Genomic DNA, 15,945 nt, shown 5'->3' with positions numbered 1-15,945 from the left:
ACCAACTCACCGCACATTGATGGATCAAAGTAAAGCCGTTGCGGCTCCGGCTCCGGCTGCGGTAAGTATCCGTAAAACATGTGCACTGTCACTTTCCATCGCTCAGCTATGTAGAAATTAGTAGTGGACTCAGGGCATACAGGACCGGAATCCGCGGGTGTTCCAGTGATGTTTGAATATGCTTTGGCGCTGAGCCACGATTGTGGGCGTCTGTAGGGCTGTGGAGTGTTGTTTCGGTGTTGAACGTTCGCTTACGGGTGCACTTGCAGTGCTTCCGCGCCGTGCTAGTCAGGCACAGCTCCACTCTCCATCCCTTGAACACCCGCCCTCTACTCCGACCTTGGCTCCCAGGTCGCCCGCTGCGCTCCCTCCCACACCGCCATGCCTGTCGCTGCATCTGTCACTGCGTTGCTGCAGTTTCACTCACAAGCACCTACCCTTATCACTGTCCCACGTCAAGGCGGCTTGTTTCGCAATCACGGGGTGAAAAAGGCGCCCTGATTGGCCCTCATAGCATGGGCGTGGGTTGTTGTGAGGCAGGCACACGTTCTTACGAATCCTGAGTACAGCAGTGTACGCGTGTCTGAGAGCAAGAGAAGGGGAAAATGGGGCTTGGAGCCAAAGATGAGCTGATCGGGCAGTGTGTGATGACGAATGATGAGCAGCGAGTTTGGTAGCTCAACCAAAATGCGAGGCTCACGGTAAGCTTGACTTCGATCTGAACCACCTGCATCGACACAGAACCCGAGTTTTGACAACCTCGACCCACAGTCTGCACTACTTTCGTTCCTTGGAGCGGTCTGAAGCGCCCTGATAATTTCCTTTCTTCGCTGGGAAAATCTTTCACAAGCCCAACACTATTTTAGCTCCCGTCCATTAAATAGCTTGACACCTGCAACGCCTTTGTCCTCGAAATTCTTCTTCAACATATATTGGTGAACAGCGTTGCAGAGGCGCGCTCAGCCTTCCCCTGGGACAGCTCTCGTGCTTTGCACGCAGCGGATCGGCGACCCTCGGCCACTCAGAACACGAATTCGCTATCCGTGTGATCGAAGATTCCACCAAGAACTTGCGCCTCCTTTGTCAGATTTACGGAGGTCTTGTGAAATCGGACTTTCACACGTGCTTGCTTCGCCGCTGCAACAGCTCAAATCTCCCCAAAGCGCGCCACCCCACTACATACTCCACATTCAACTCCACTTGAAGCAAGCAAGCAAGCTTCTCGAAAAATCATCGAACTGCATCACATCAAGTTCAAACCCCACAATGTCGCCAAACTTGTTTCTGGCTACCCAGAAGCTTTTCTCTCCTCACAAATGGTTTCGGGATACCAAGTCGCAGGAACGATCCGTCAGGAAGACCGAGCACTGGGCCGAACCCACACCAGGGCTTTATGAATATATCCCTGGTCGAGGCTGGTACTTGATCGCAAATTTAAAGGAGGCTCCTCATGATCTTCCTGAGACAACTGCCGAGGGAGGACCAGTACAAGCACCCCAGGAACCGCCGAAGGAGTACGAGAAGCTCGCCCGTCCCATTTCTGCCCACTGGTCACGTGTTTTGAAGCGGTACATGTTGGAGGGCGACTACAAAGCTCGCAAGAAATATGGCACCATCCAGAACGAAGGCGGCAGGAACGTCGAAGTTGGCTTCTTCCGCCTCGATGACGGCGTAGCATGGGTCCAGTGCTGGGATCAGGAGGGCACATTCATCCCCGGTCCCTACAAGTTGTGGTGCATCAGCCAACGCACAGGCCAATTCCGACCGATGCTGAAGGGTGACGATCCGAAGTTCGCCGGCTCACGCAACAACTCGCGCAGCAACTCTCGTAACCCATCCTTCGAGCGCGATGCCGACAGCCGAAGCCAGGAATCGCGCAGCACAGAGTTCTACGTCTCGTCACAGGCGGGCAGCAACAGAGACGGTCCTAGTGTGCCTAGCACTCGACCAAATAGCATCCGCATGACGCCTTCACACTCGACATCGACTACGCACAGCCAGCCTGCTTCGCGCCGTTCTAGTCCAAGGCGCAATGGCAGCATCGAGTATGAAAAGGATAAGGCTGCTATGCGGCAGATGGCGAGGGATCACAGAGAGGCTCTTGCCGCTGCTGCGAATAAGTCGAGGGCCGATTCGAAGACGGCGGTTGAGCAGATCGAGCGTGGGCGCTCGGATGCTACGAAGGAGGTTACCTCTAACTAAAAGTGTGTTTGACTGGCGTTATGGGCATCGAGTCGCTGCTTGCGTCTTGCCAACGGTGTGGCTCTTACGAATCTTCTTTTTCTACGGCCGACATCAGTCTATGGGCATTGCATGTTGTGTTTCCTTGGTCTTGACTTCCTTTCCTCTTCTTCCTTTCTTTCCTGTGGCGTTTGACTACATCGAAGTACACGGTATACCCAGGCGCCATTTCCTAGATTGGACTGTTCATTCAGGCATTACGATACGATAGATGTACGGTGCATAGCGCGGTAATCATATCCACCTTTTTCTGACATCATGATGCTTGGTCCCCTGCCCTTCTTCATTTTTGCTAATATCCTCGTCGTGGCTACTCTTGTCGTGGCTGCTACCTTTCTGAGCTGTTGTTGCCTCTCCACTCCTTCCTTCGCTCTTGAGTCGCGGCGCGCCAACTCTCCATTGACTGATACTCCCGCTCTTCTGCCATACTTCGTTTCTCAGCTTTGCAATTACTTCTATCTGCATTTAGTGCCATCACATCAGCTATCATTGGCTGCGAACGCGAATGACCTTTTCTGTTTGGCGTTTGGCAGCGTCACGAACTCGCACGTATGTTTGCCCCTGAGACTGCTCAGATACTTGAATGCGCTAACTTTCCAGTCACGGCTCTGGAACTTCACACTGTGTACTTGAAGCATTTGGCGCATGTCGACATGTATCACGGTATATATATTGCCACGTAGTATGGCCAGTCAGTACTCGACAACACATCTACTCTTGACGGTCTCTTAGCATCACCAGCTTTCACGACCTACTCGAAGCCGAATTTTTGCAGCAATCGAGCTCTCCTCTTTGCCGAATCACAAGCACCCCCCACATCCACCTCCAGCACTTCAACATGTCAGACAAGGCCAAGATCACCCAGCTGCGCTCCGGCTTCGAGACGAAGCACGCTATAGCCAAGGAAGCCGGCCTGCTCGAAGACCCCGCGTTCCGCCAGAACATGGAACACATCAACAACATGATCACGCACCTGGAGCTCCCCGAGTACAAGTTTGACTGGGAAACTTTCGAGCCTGGGCAGTTCCTGGATGAGTGGGAACGTAGGTGCGAGATTACACGGAAGGCTGGTGTGCCGCTTAGATTGTGGCACGAGTGCTTTGATGAGTTTGAAAGGGACCTTGATGAGATTGGGAAAGATCTGGATGAACTGGATCGCCTTAATGAGGAGTATGAGGAGTTGATTCGTAAGCAGAAAGGAGAAGGTGAAGAGGATGATGATGAGGGCTGCGACAGTGACAACGACAGCGTCGCAGACAGCGACGGATCTGACTACGACCTCTCCGAATCTGATGAAATCTGCGAGTCCAGTAAGCCCACAGAAGAGGCAGAGCCCTCGCTACGATCTCCAACCGAATCCACTCCATTGCCAACCACCAGTCTCGAATTCCTGAGCCATCAGACGGACCTCCTCATCTCGTCCCTCAGCACCGGCAAGCAGACCTTCGATTCACTCCGCTCCCTCGCGATTGCCATCATTCACGGCATGAACGAGTACACTAACGGCACGGTTGAGCGCAACGAAAAGGACAGTGAGTGCAGCCTTCTGATCAACATGGGCAAGAACATGGATCAAGCGACCATAAAGCTCGGTTTATGGCCGGGAACACCTGAAGACTTGAAGTCGCTGCTCAATGTAGATTTACAGCAAGCGTACTCGGCACTGTATGATGCGCTGGACGATCATGCGTGTCACAGGAGCAATGGCGAGAATCATGTGGCCGACAGCGGCGGGTCCGACTACCAGCTCTCCAAGTCCGACGAGATCTGTGAGGTAGTACCTCCGTCGACAACGGTCAACCTCCGCAAAACTTACCTTCTACCAATTCTACACTATACACTCCATCACTCTCGAAGCAATAAGCCAACAGACCTGGCTTCTACGCGAAGAAGTGACGGAGCGACCCACTAGCCTTCAAACGATCTACGATTCAGCCTGCACCACCTTGTGTATGCTGTAAGCCTACACCTGTCTAATCCCTTGCAAAAGGACTTAGAGCACTGCCTCGTCTCGAGAGTTTCAACCAACATCGAAATCACCCGAGCTGCGTTCGAGACCGTGCGGCTGCCAGAGGATTATGTATTGAGTACGGTTATGAGTCGTTTGTCGAAGGCCTTTGGCAGGCTACTCGACACTCTGTTCGAACGCGCTTAGCAGGATGATACACTGCTTCGAGATCTCAGCCTACACCCAGTACTCCAATGGTTATTGAGGCAGGCTGTGATGAAGATCCGCAGGTTATCTTTGCGGACGTGCAGGCCGTAGCTTCTGCCAGTGGCACTCCAAAATCTGCATCTTCCTTGCCTCCAACAGGTACGGCGGCCAAACCTACAACGCTAGGATCTGACAAAATGCAACGGCCCCTTACGTGCAGCTTAGAGCAGACTCATTCTGTCGGCTTCGAAAGACTGAATTAGCAGATTTTCTTCCTTAAAGAAGAGATCACTAAGCGCACTAACAATATCAGTGCCTTTAATGCCGGCTTGATCTATACGAAATCATTAACTTGTCTATACTTTTCTGCCGGCGCAGATGAACATGAAATCGAAGGAATCATGAGATTGGAGCGTTGCGACCCATGGAAGAAACCATGCCCACAAATTTTCGAAGGTGACAAGCGACAGTGGCTCAAGGATGCCAATGAAGCCTGGTGGGCGGACATCGGTCACACTATTCGCGATCCTCAGGCTTGAAAGGAGTTCGGGACAGGAAGCGGCTGCCTGTTTCTGCTGAACAGAAGTGACCCAGTATTTGGGCCATGCGGCAACCGGCTTCTTCTTGAGTTGAAGGATCTTAAACCGGATACTAGGTATGGAATACTCCAACGCCCAGGAAAAAGGTATATAACTCTTGCCTCACATTTCTACCACAAATTGATTGAGGAAACTTCAAACAAGAAGGTGAGGTCCAGAAGAGATAGTTTCCGGTTCAGCAAAACGTTCCTGCCAGCAGATTTCACAACACCCTTGGATGTGGAGCATGCAGGGAGCTCGACACTCAGCAAGGCCGCATTTGACTATAACTTTCCCAGTGGCATGAACCTTGAGACCTTGTATAGACTTCTACACAAGGACTCATAATACGAATCAATCGGGGTTACGATCACATCCATTCGATCACCCAAACTCAGACGATAGCCTCAACACCCCATTGAGCTGTGGTGGACAACTATGGATGTCAATGCTGAGTATGTAGACAACTGACACGGCTTCCGCAAGGGCGATACCTACATTGTTAGCGAGCATCCGTCGAATTCGAAAGTCAGAATCAGCCACATGCCATATTTGAGAGGTGGAGGTTCTGACAGCATGAGCGGCCCAGAAGACAAGCGCAAGAGCTCTGCAGATGACTTCGAACGCCAAAGCTCGTGGCGAGGCTACACCATCTCCCCGCACTGAGGCTTAGATGAAGCTAGCCAGTCTGCAAATTCGCAATAGCTACCTGGAGCATCAAGTGCGGGGATTTCAAGACACGAGCGACAGCCTGGCGGAGGATGTTCAGTTGTATGTGGAGGCTCCGGCTCGTCTAGAGGAGCAACTGCAGGAAGCGCAGTTCGAGCGAGAAGCTGCCATGGCTGAAATGTTGGATCTCAAGATTCAAGTGGCTTGCGCGAAATAGTGCAACCAATCGTCTTCAATTGATCCAGACGATGTAGATTCGACTTACACTGACATAACTAGTTCCGGGATTAGTACATCATTTGTTAGCTGCAGTACTAACATCGTCTCAAAATCTACTTACGGTTCGCAACAATGGGATAGCAATTGCCACAGAGCTACTTACGAGGAAGCACTTACAAGTTCCACCCCAGAACAGAGGACGAAAACGAGGCCTACAGCATCAGCTTTTTACTTCTTCCCCGGATCATTTCTCATACTACTCATGACTTCCCGCCTCTCCTTTACCAATGGCCTCAAGGAGCTACACTGTCTCAGATATACCAAGATCTTACTCGCCGCCACGACAACGGCAACCAGGACGATCCGGTGTTGATCATCATGCATATTTTGGAGCTCCGAGAGCGCTTGGATGTTCAGCTCCCGGGTCTCGTGCGGGATGGAGTGATCAAGATTGGTGTCCCAGACGTCGACAAGTTGCCTTTATCAGGGTTTGAAGTATCGATCGCTGCTTGGGGAGCTTTCGATATGGAGCCAGACTGGACTGAGCAGGACTGGGATGACTGGTGGTATGATGTCGTCACCTCTCTTTCACAGTTCTTCGGTCTCATCCGAGCCTTCAGTCATAACCCATGGACAACCGCAAAATCCACCTCTGGAACTGCAGGGGCACATTCTGTCGCACAAAGCACCATCTCTGCGCCCCCGACATTTTTATACCTTACCTATGTCAAGCCGGTGGACATGACCTTAGCTGGGAGGAGGATGTAGCACCTTGGGACGAGGCTGGCGAGCCGACTGCTGGACCACCGGAGGGCAATGGTGCATATGAGGACGACAATTGGGATGAGGATGGGGATGAGGGGTTATAGGTTGTCCGATGTGTGGCTGGTGGTGTGGGACGCCGGTTCATGGGCGTGATTGAGCTAGAGAAGATAGATGGACTATTAAATGAGCGAGAGATACGCTGTACATGGTGCCGTTCGATGCTTGTTGCCCAATTAGAGCTGTTGTGACTGTCTCGGAGATTTCATGCTCTTTGTCACATAGTTGCATCGCGAGGACGTAAAGAAGATGTAAGGGTATGGAACAGAGGTCGGAGGATAAACTTCATGCACAAACAGAAGATCTGCAGCTGGCGTTGTAGTGGTAACGGTGAAGTTTTGCTCGCCCGTCGCTCTTCGACATCGCGACAGGTCGTACGAGACAACCACCGACATGGTATTCAGCTGACACCAAATGTGAGTCCTGCGAGATGCTGACAACTCGCTTCGCATTGAAGTTCGGTCAGCATTTGCAAGTCCGAACGATCCGACCTCCGCAGCTGAGCATCCTAAGCGAGAGATAGCGCCTCGGCGTAGTGCTTGTCTAGTGAAATTACTCGCCATGACGTCGATCGCTCGCCGGAAAAGGGGGGGGGGGGGGGGGTCAATTAGACAGCGGAGCGTCGGTGCTTTTGAATTCACGCTTGTTGGGCCCTCATCAATTAAACGCCTTCATGCAGTCTTTTCACGTCTTCTGTGTTCCAATTGACGTTTCGCCAGACTGAGGGGTCTTCATAACATCGCGACATGGCTCGACTTGCGCACGATGGGCATCTGCCGGACGAGGAAGAGACAAACGCCAACGGGAGTGTGAAGCCGGACGCAGCACGTGAGGAGGCCAATCGTTATCAACAAAATGCATCACTTGGGGAAGACACAAAAGAGGAGGACAAGAAGAAGAAAGAGCCAGGGAGAATTAAGAAGATATGGGACAAGCTAGGGCTCGACGCCCCGACGCTGATGATGATGGGCAAAGCTGCCCTCCCGCCAACAATAGCACTTGCCATGTATGAAGCCGACAAGGTCGCGCAGACATACACGACCCTCGGATACCTTGTCGCCATCATCTCGATTCTCGGATTCTGCATCATGCCGAGAGCGAAATTCATCCAGACGATGACTATGAACATCCTCAGCACGTGCGTGGGTTCAGCTATTGCGATGTTGATGGTGTGGTCTGCTGTCAAGGCGCGCGAACACACAACGGTGCCTGGCGCTCCTCCATCACGATACAACTCTTCGCAGTCAGCGGTACTTGGCGTATGGCTGTTCATCCAGATCTACATTGTCAACACGCTGAAGGCGAAGTTCCCGCAGTTGGCTTTCCCGACTATCATCTACTCGATCCAGGTAAACGTTGCGGCGACCTCTGGCTTTCTCTTCACAACGCCCGCACAGTGTGTGGCCTTCATCCAGCGCTTATTGGAGTCGTTCTTGACCGGATTCGCAATCGCTACTGGCGTGAGTCTGTTCATCCTTCCTGTCACCTGTCGAAAAGTCGTTGTGAAAGAGATGACTGGATATATTGGGCTCTTGAAGGCAGCAATCGCTGCGCACAAAGGTTACATCCACAGCCTGGAAGGTTCAGACATGTTTGGGCAAACATACATCCCCGAAGCCGAGAATGGAGATGATGCAGACAAGGAGAGGAAGCCAAAGGCTAAGCCGGAAGTCGCGGCAGTGAAGAAGACGATAGGGGCTCTCCAGGAATTGCACGGAAAGCTCACTGCGGATCTCGCGTTTGCTAAGAGAGAGATTGCGTACGGCAAGCTGACACCGGACGACTTCGAAGCCATGTTCAAACACCTGAGATCGATTCTCATGCCTATCCTCGGTCTAGGCTCGGTCCTCGATCTTTTCGAACGAGCTGCGGAGATCAATCACTGGGATGGTGAAAATGTGTCTGAAAATGACTACGAACTGCGAGAAAAGGCCGTCGGCGAGTGGAACGAGTTGTTTTCGTTCGTCCATGAACCGTTTGATCATATCATGCAAGTTATGGACGAGGGTCTCACGCACGTCATGCTTAGAATGCAGTTCACTAAACCTCCCAAGAAGAAGAAGGGCCAAAATCAGGACGACACAGAAGCAAAGGGAGATTCAGTAAAGCCCGGCGATAAGAACTTTGCAGAGTACATGGAGAAGCAAGCCGACATATTTTACAGCGCAAAGGAGCCCACTCTCCGCCACTGGATCGAAAGCAAGGGGATCAAGCTCAGTGCCGACTACTTCTCATGTCCAGACCAGATCGACGACGAAACGCTCAAACGGCTTCCCAGCATCACTACGAGAAAGCGTGATCAGCGACAGCTATACATTGTACTTTACGTTATCTTCCTACTTAACTCAGTCAGCCGCTCTATTCTCGACTTCGTCAAGTTCGCCGATGAGCACGACCAAGCAACAGCAAAGAAGAAAATCATCAACCCTGGTGGTAGACGTCTGAAGAAGTGGGTGAAGAGCATCTTCAAAACTCAAGACTCGAACCACGACGATGAGACTACCATCGCTGGCTCCGACAGGAACAACACCACCATCTACATGGGTGAGGCTTACAAAAGCAAGAAAGATCCCGAGCACCTGCCACCTAGGAACGCCTGGGAGAAGTTTGGAGACATCATTCGCGCATGCGCAAGATTCTTCCGCTCCTCTGAATCTGCCTTTGGTTTCCGTGCTGCATGCGCTACTATGTCAATCGGCATCATCGCTTTCCTACACGACACCCAAACGTTCTTCGTCGAGCAACGTCTCGTCTGGGCCATGATCATGGTCGCCATCTCCATGACCCCGACCGCTGGCCAATCGATCTTCCAATTCATGCTGCGTATCGCCGGCACCGCGGTCGCCATGTGCGTCGCCTGGCTAATCTGGTACATCCCCGACCAAAAAACCGGCGGCATCATCCCCCTCCTCTGGTTCTTCGTCGCAATCGGCTTCTACATCCCACTCAAGCGCATGGATCTCGTAATCGTCGGCATGATCAGCGTCGTCACCACCACCATGATCGTAGGCTACGAACTCCAAGTCCGCAAAATCGGCGTCCGCGCCGCAACCACAACCGGCCAACCCGCCTATCCCATCTACCAGCTCGGCCCGTACCGCCTCGCAACCGTAGTCGGCGGCCTCGCGGTAGCGTTCTTCTGGACCGTCTTCCCCTACCCGATCACTGAGCACTCCGCGCTGCGCCAGAAGCTCGGTGGCGCGCTGTATCTGAGTGCGAATTTCTACTCCATCATGCACGAGCAAGTGATGTCGCGGATCCGGGGCGATGCGGGCGACGAGGAAAACGACAAGGAATCGCCGGGCTTCATGCTGAACAAAGCGCGCAACAAGGTCTTCGCAAAGCAGATGCTGACCCTGCAGGCGCTAAAAATGCACTCAGGTTTCGTCAAATACGAGTTTCCCCTTGGCGGCAAGTTTCCAGCAAAGGACTATGAGAAGATAATCGGCTACGTAAATAATATCATAAACTACACCGCTTTGTTAGGTTACGCCAGCCAGGCCTTCACACACCCACTCCTCAAACCCAACACACCAGACGAAGAAGCCACATGGTCGTCCCCGCGCTTCCCGAAACAAGCATCCCCACAATGGTTCAGTGATTTCCGGCGGGTGATCAAAGACGCCAACGTCACGAGCCACGAAATCACAACGCTCCTCTCCCTCCTGTCGAGTTCGATCCAAAACGGGCAGCCACTTCCGCCGTATTTGAAGGTCCCGCAGAACTACCAACTAAGTCAAAAACTCGAAGCCGTCGATTCCGACATCCTGAGCTTGAGGCATATTGCGGAGCCGGGGTATGCGGCGTTTGCGGTCATGGCGATTAGTACGAGGTGCATTAGTATGGATATTGAGAGGTTGCTCAAGTAAGTTATCTTCCTCCCTTTCACCCCCTGCACCGAGACGCCTTTTCATTCGAAGCGAGCGACAGCGAGCGAGCAGGTGTCTTGCGATTTTAAGAGGTTTGCGAGATGGGGCTAATGCGACATAGGGCTGTCAAGAAACTCGTCGGCGAGCTGGACTTCTCGTTCCATGTTGTTAGCACGAGCAATAGCAGTGAGAACTCGTCGGCTGAGACGCTGGTTAAGAATACGAGTCAAAGGAGTGGGAGTGGGAGTGGGAGTGGGAGGAGTAAACAGGAGTAAGACACGGCAGATGGGTGACACGATAGGGAAACGAGTAGATATAGTTCTTGAAACCTATCAGCAAAGCAAAGCAAACCTCACGGGCAGCATTACGCTGACAGCAGCCACGAAAGAGACGTTAGTTAGAATTGACGTTTGGACAAGTGAGAACCAAGCACACAATCGATTTTTACCTCTCCAAACGTCAACTCCGACGAGCCCACTCGGTCTTTGCGCTGACTGGGTTTGTCTTGTTCGTGGGGGATGGCGGCGCGACTGCTTTGTGCTGGTCAGTTCCGTCGTTCCTGCAGTCACTCGGGTGTCTTCACTGTCATGGTGAAATATCGGTTTTGCGTTTAGCGTCAGATGCAGCATTTGTATAGCACGAGTATCGCCTGGAGATGTGAAAGTGTATAATGTCCGTCCCTACGTGCCGGGACGCCCGGTGTAACGGGACAGGCTCGCACTCCGGACCTTTGGAGTCTCTTGTTTGCACCTTTACAGACCTACGATTGACATGTAACGTCCTTCAGCCATCTCTCTAACAGCCTGTCAGCCTCCGATGATGATTGCTGCCATGCTGGCCTTGCTGTCAATCGTTTCGTCAACGCCGTCAATCGACCCTTCGTCAATACCCCCTTGTCCATTCGCGACCTAAGCAATCTCCGTAAGATCCAGAGGGTCTGATAGAAAGCGAAGTCGAGAAAGATTATATCCCTGGGCCCCAGAAGCTCTTTTGACTGAAGACGTGTGCAGTCCGGCAGTTTCGCAGGTCGAGCGCGAAGATTGCAAAACGCGACCCAGCGAGTCGGGACACGCTAGCTTCACTTGCGATGCGGTTGCCTGCATTAGCGTGCTGAGTTGTTGTCGTAAGATATCGTACTGAATTCGATGCTATACCCACAGCAGATCGGCCGCTGAGAGATGCTGTGGCGCAAGCTAGCTTCACAGCCACATGCCGTGCCCCGCTTCTCAGATAGCGCGCGGGTCAGCTCTCCGCTCCTCGACGTTCAGGCAGCCACCAGTTTGGCCGTTGTTCAGCCTTGCGCCTGGCCGCGCCTGCCCCGTTTCAGGCCATCTCCTCTCATCCTTTACCCAACAGGAACATGGCAAACAACATCAGCCTCGCCTCGCAACGCTACAGCGAGTTGCCATTTCTCTTCAAGATCTTTTGGTGCTGTACAGCCTTCTGCCCCCGTGTTTACTTGCTGACCTTGAACGTAACAGGGAAACTAATGGCAGCACTCTCTCGTCCCCAGGCCATCGCCTAAAGTTTCCCCTAATCCTCGCCGTTGTCGCGTACACTTACGACACATTTGCGCATCTCAATGCGGCTCTTAGAGTATCAAGACGATGGAGAGCTCAGAGTCACCCCTGACATAGTTGACGAAGACGCAATACCTCCTTATGCGATCCTCTCTCATACCTGGGGTGCCGAGGCGGATGAGGTCACCTTCGAAGACCTAGCGAAGAACGCTGGCAAGGACAAGCCTGGCTACAAGAAGATTAAGCTCTGTGAAGAGCAGGCAAAGCGCGACGGCTTGCAGTACTTCTGGATCGACACCTGCTGCATCAACAAGGCAAACAAGGCTGAGCATTCGCTGGCTATACAGTCCATGTTCTCCTGGTACCGAAGCGCAGCGAAATGCTACGTCTACTTGTCAGACGTGTCCGCTCCACCTCTTGAACCGGAAGAAAAGGCGGGTGTGCCCCTATGGGACTTGAATTTCCGAAACAGCAAGTGGTTCACGCGGGGCTGGACGCTGCAGGAGCTTCTCGCACCTGGCGTTCTCGAGTTCTTCTCATGCGAGTGGCACAAGCTGGGTAACAGGGTATCGCTGAAGTCTCAGATCCACGAAATTACAACTATCCCACATAAAGTGCTCGAAGGGGCCCCGCTCTCTCAGTCTAGCGTCGACGAGCGGTTCCGGTGGAGACAAAGTCGGGACACGAAGCTCAAAGAGGACGCAGCGTATTGTTTGTCTGGCATCTTTGACGTCGACATGGCGCCCGTCTATGGTGAAGGCACAGAGCAAGCATTTAGACGGCTTCATGACAAGATTCAAAGCCGGGAAGAGAACCTCCGGAAGCAAGAGGAGTGCCTTCGTGACTTACGTCCTACCGATCCCCGCAACGACAAGAAGCGCATTGAGGACACAAAGGGCGGCTTGTTGGAGGGCTCGTACCGCTGGGTGCTTGACAACAGCAGTTTCCAGCAATGGCACACCGACCCACAGAGCCGGCTGCTGTGGATCAAAGGCGATCCCGGCAAGGGCAAGACGATGCTGCTCTGTGGCATTATCAACGAGCTGCACAAGACGGTCGCTAACACCGCGTCTGTATCCTACTTTTTCTGCCAGGCCACTAACTCGCGCATCAACAGCGCCACGGCTGTGTTGCGCGGCTTGATCTACCTGCTCGTTAAGCAGCAACCGCGGCTGACGTCACACCTGCGGACGAGATACGATCAAGCGGGTGGTTCTCTCTTCCAAGACGCCAACGCCTGGGTAGCCTTGTCCGAAGTCTTCACAAGCATGGTGCAGGATGTGGGCTTGAAGGCAAGCTGTCTAGTTGTTGATGCTCTCGATGAATGCGTGGTGGACCTGCCACAGCTGCTAGACCTGATCGTCCGTACCGCGGCGTTGTCATCTCGTGTAAAGTGGCTTGTGTCAAGTCGGAACGAGGGTCACATAGAGCAGAAGCTCAAGTCGGTCGACAACGAAGCGAAGCTGAGCCTGGAGCTAAAGCAAAACGCGGAGCAGGTAGCTCGAGCTGTGGATGCATATATCGACCACAGGCTGTCTTGCCTCGAGTCGCTCGAAGGGGATGGTCTGCGCGAGCAGGTGCGAGATGAGCTGCGCCGCAAGGCGAACGGCACCTTTCTATGGGTTGCTCTGATGATGCAAGAGCTTGAGAAGCCGGAAAGCTGGGACCCTTTAGCGGTAGTAGAGGAAGCGCCAGCGGGCCTGCCCCAGCTGTACGATCGCATGATGGGCCAGATCCAGCGGCTGTCGCCAAGGAATGCGGATATCTGTCGGTCTCTACTCTGCACTGCAGCGACCGCATACCGCCCGCTCTATCTTGTGGAGATAGGCAGCTTGCGTAAATTGACAGGCCGAGCTACAGTCTTGGCGGAGACTGTAAGAAAGATTGTAGCCATGTGTGGTTCGTTCCTGACTATTCGTGACGAGCAAGTCTATCTCGTTCACCAGTCAGCCACGGACTATCTAAGCGACAAGATGCGAGCTGCAGCCCTTCCGTCTCAGGACGAGATGCACTATCACCTATTTGCTCAGTCACTCGAGCTCATGTCCAGCACACTAGAACGTGATATGTATAGTCTAGGTGAGCCAGGCTTCTCGATCGATGAGGCTGAAACACCCAATCCTGATCCGCTAGCAACTATGCGCTACTCGTGCGTTTACTGGATCGATCATCTGTACGACTCGAAGCCTAAGTCTTGGGCACACGGTGTTAGTGACCTGAAAGTCACAGACGTCATTAATGAGTTTATAAGGAAGAAGTATCTCTATTGGCTAGAAGGGCTCAGTCTGTGCAGAAGTATAGGAAAAGGGGTGGTTTCGATGGCGAAACTATGGTCTCTAGTTCAGGTAAGACATGCAAAGATAACACGATTGTATAGTCCACTTGTTATGCATGCTAAATCTTCCAGGAGATGCAGGATTACGATAAGCTTACCAGGCTTGTTCAAGATGCTAGCCGATTCATCATGTACCACAAAGGGGTAATTGAGAATTACCCTCTGCAAACATATGCATCTGCGCTGCTTTTCAGTCCGACAGGGAGCGTGACTAGAAGGCTGTTCCAGCACAAAGAGCCAAACGGGATCACTATTAAGCCAGCGATGAGCGACGGCTGGAGTGCTTGTCTGCAGACGCTCGAGGGCCATAGCAGTGCTGTCAGCTCTGTAGCCTTCTCGCACGACTCGACCAAGCTGGCGTCGGCGTCATACGACAACACCGTCAAGGTGTGGGATGCGAGCAGCGGGGCGTGTCTGCAGACGCTCGAGGGCCATAGCGATTGGGTCAGGTCTGTAGCCTTCTCGCACGACTCGACCAAGCTGGCGTCGGCGTCATACGACAACACCGTCAAGGTGTGGGATGCGAGCAGCGGGGCATGTCTGCAGACGCTCGAGGGCCATAGCGATCTTGTCAGCTCTGTAGCCTTCTCGCACGACTCGACCAAGCTGGCGTCGGCGTCACACGACAAGACCGTCAAGGTGTGGGATGCGAGCAGCGGGACGTGTCTGCAGACGCTCAACATCGGCAGGCCTCTTTACAGCCTATCCTTCGATTCCACCAGCTCCTTTCTTCATTCCGAGATAGGTCGCATTGCCATACACAGCCCGGGAACTTCTAGCGAGGTAGCTGTCGTGGAATCTGAACCCCCTCTGTATCTAGGCACAAGCCTCAGCTCCGATTGCATGTGGATCAAGTATGACGGCAGAAACGTGTTGTGGATACCATCAGAGTATCGACCGTCATGCTCTGCAGTGTGCGGGAACACAGTCGGTATGGGCGTGGGGTCTGGCAGAGTGTGGACCTGCAGTGTTGACCCAGACACCGACATGTGTTCTTAGCAAAGCGTAGACAAAAGCTGATCGCCCCCTGCTGTACATTGACTCTTTTACACTCTGCTTTTCAGTGCCTATAGGGATGCACATGAGCACACAAGTTGCATATCATAGCATAGCTTGCAGCGTTCTGGGGAAATAACTAACGCCGAGTCATTATCAATGAACCCTGTGTTTTATGCTCTTGCTGTTTTCGGTGCTGTGCGCAGCATAGAAAGGCATGCAGGAGAGGTGGGGAAACCAGACTGGGGCGCGCGTGAATACCACACATCGGCACGCGGTCGTGAATGCTTTTGGAAAGCTACCAGCTTGCGCCACAGCTATTCTTGGTGATTGTTCTGCTGTAGGTAAGATCGCTCTGTGAGATCTTCGCTCCCGACCGGCGAAACTGCCGGACTGTACACTCCTTTAGGCAGACAGCTTCTAGGGCCCAGGGGTACAATCTTCCACAACTTCGCTTCCTCTCAGACCATCCGAGTCTTACTGAGATTCCTCAGGTGGCGAATAGACAGGGGGGGGGGGGGGTATCGACCAAGGGTCGATT

The 15,945-nt window shown here is 52.9% G+C and overlaps 3 protein-coding genes across 3 annotated transcripts; all 3 read left to right on the top strand.

Annotated features, from left to right (window-relative positions):
• The first annotated feature begins 831 nt into the window (after positions 1–831).
• Positions 832–2,320, top strand: BU25DRAFT_61685 (uncharacterized protein). Its single transcript, XM_033711962.1, has one exon. The coding sequence runs from the start codon at positions 1,267–1,269 to the stop codon at positions 2,200–2,202; it is 936 nt and encodes a 311-aa protein (XP_033561536.1). The 5' UTR covers positions 832–1,266; the 3' UTR covers positions 2,203–2,320.
• Positions 2,321–7,377: 5,057 nt separating this feature from the next.
• Positions 7,378–11,202, top strand: BU25DRAFT_410947 (uncharacterized protein). The gene is made up of 2 exons (XM_033706429.1): positions 7,378–10,549; positions 10,675–11,202. Exons 1-2 carry the CDS (start codon positions 7,431–7,433, stop codon positions 10,826–10,828), a joined length of 3,273 nt encoding a protein of 1,090 aa, XP_033561535.1. The 5' UTR covers positions 7,378–7,430; the 3' UTR covers positions 10,829–11,202.
• Positions 11,203–11,929: 727 nt separating this feature from the next.
• Positions 11,930–15,895, top strand: BU25DRAFT_393208 (beta transducin-like protein HET-E4s). Its single transcript, XM_033704685.1, has 3 exons — positions 11,930–11,981; positions 12,035–14,418; positions 14,484–15,895. The coding sequence occupies exons 2-3, from the start codon at positions 12,136–12,138 to the stop codon at positions 15,405–15,407; spliced, it is 3,207 nt and encodes a 1,068-aa protein (XP_033561534.1). The 5' UTR covers positions 11,930–11,981; positions 12,035–12,135; the 3' UTR covers positions 15,408–15,895.
• Positions 15,896–15,945: the final 50 nt, after the last annotated feature.

Source organism: Macroventuria anomochaeta, assembly GCF_010093625.1.
Source record: "Macroventuria anomochaeta strain CBS 525.71 unplaced genomic scaffold BU25scaffold_17, whole genome shotgun sequence".
NCBI lineage: Eukaryota > Fungi > Ascomycota > Dothideomycetes > Pleosporales > Didymellaceae > Macroventuria > Macroventuria anomochaeta.
This window is presented reverse-complemented; position numbering and strand designations above follow the sequence as displayed.

Coding starts and splice junctions, on each gene's coding strand:
- BU25DRAFT_410947 (XM_033706429.1), top strand. CDS start 7,431: ATGGCTCGACTTGCGCACGATGGGCATCTGCCGGACGAGGAAGAGACA. Junction 10,550..10,674: donor GATATTGAGAGGTTGCTCAA/GTAAGTTATCTT, acceptor AATGCGACATAG/GGCTGTCAAGAAACTCGTCG.
- BU25DRAFT_61685 (XM_033711962.1), top strand. CDS start 1,267: ATGTCGCCAAACTTGTTTCTGGCTACCCAGAAGCTTTTCTCTCCTCAC.
- BU25DRAFT_393208 (XM_033704685.1), top strand. CDS start 12,136: ATGCGGCTCTTAGAGTATCAAGACGATGGAGAGCTCAGAGTCACCCCT. Junction 14,419..14,483: donor AACTATGGTCTCTAGTTCAG/GTAAGACATGCA, acceptor ATCTTCCAGGAG/ATGCAGGATTACGATAAGCT.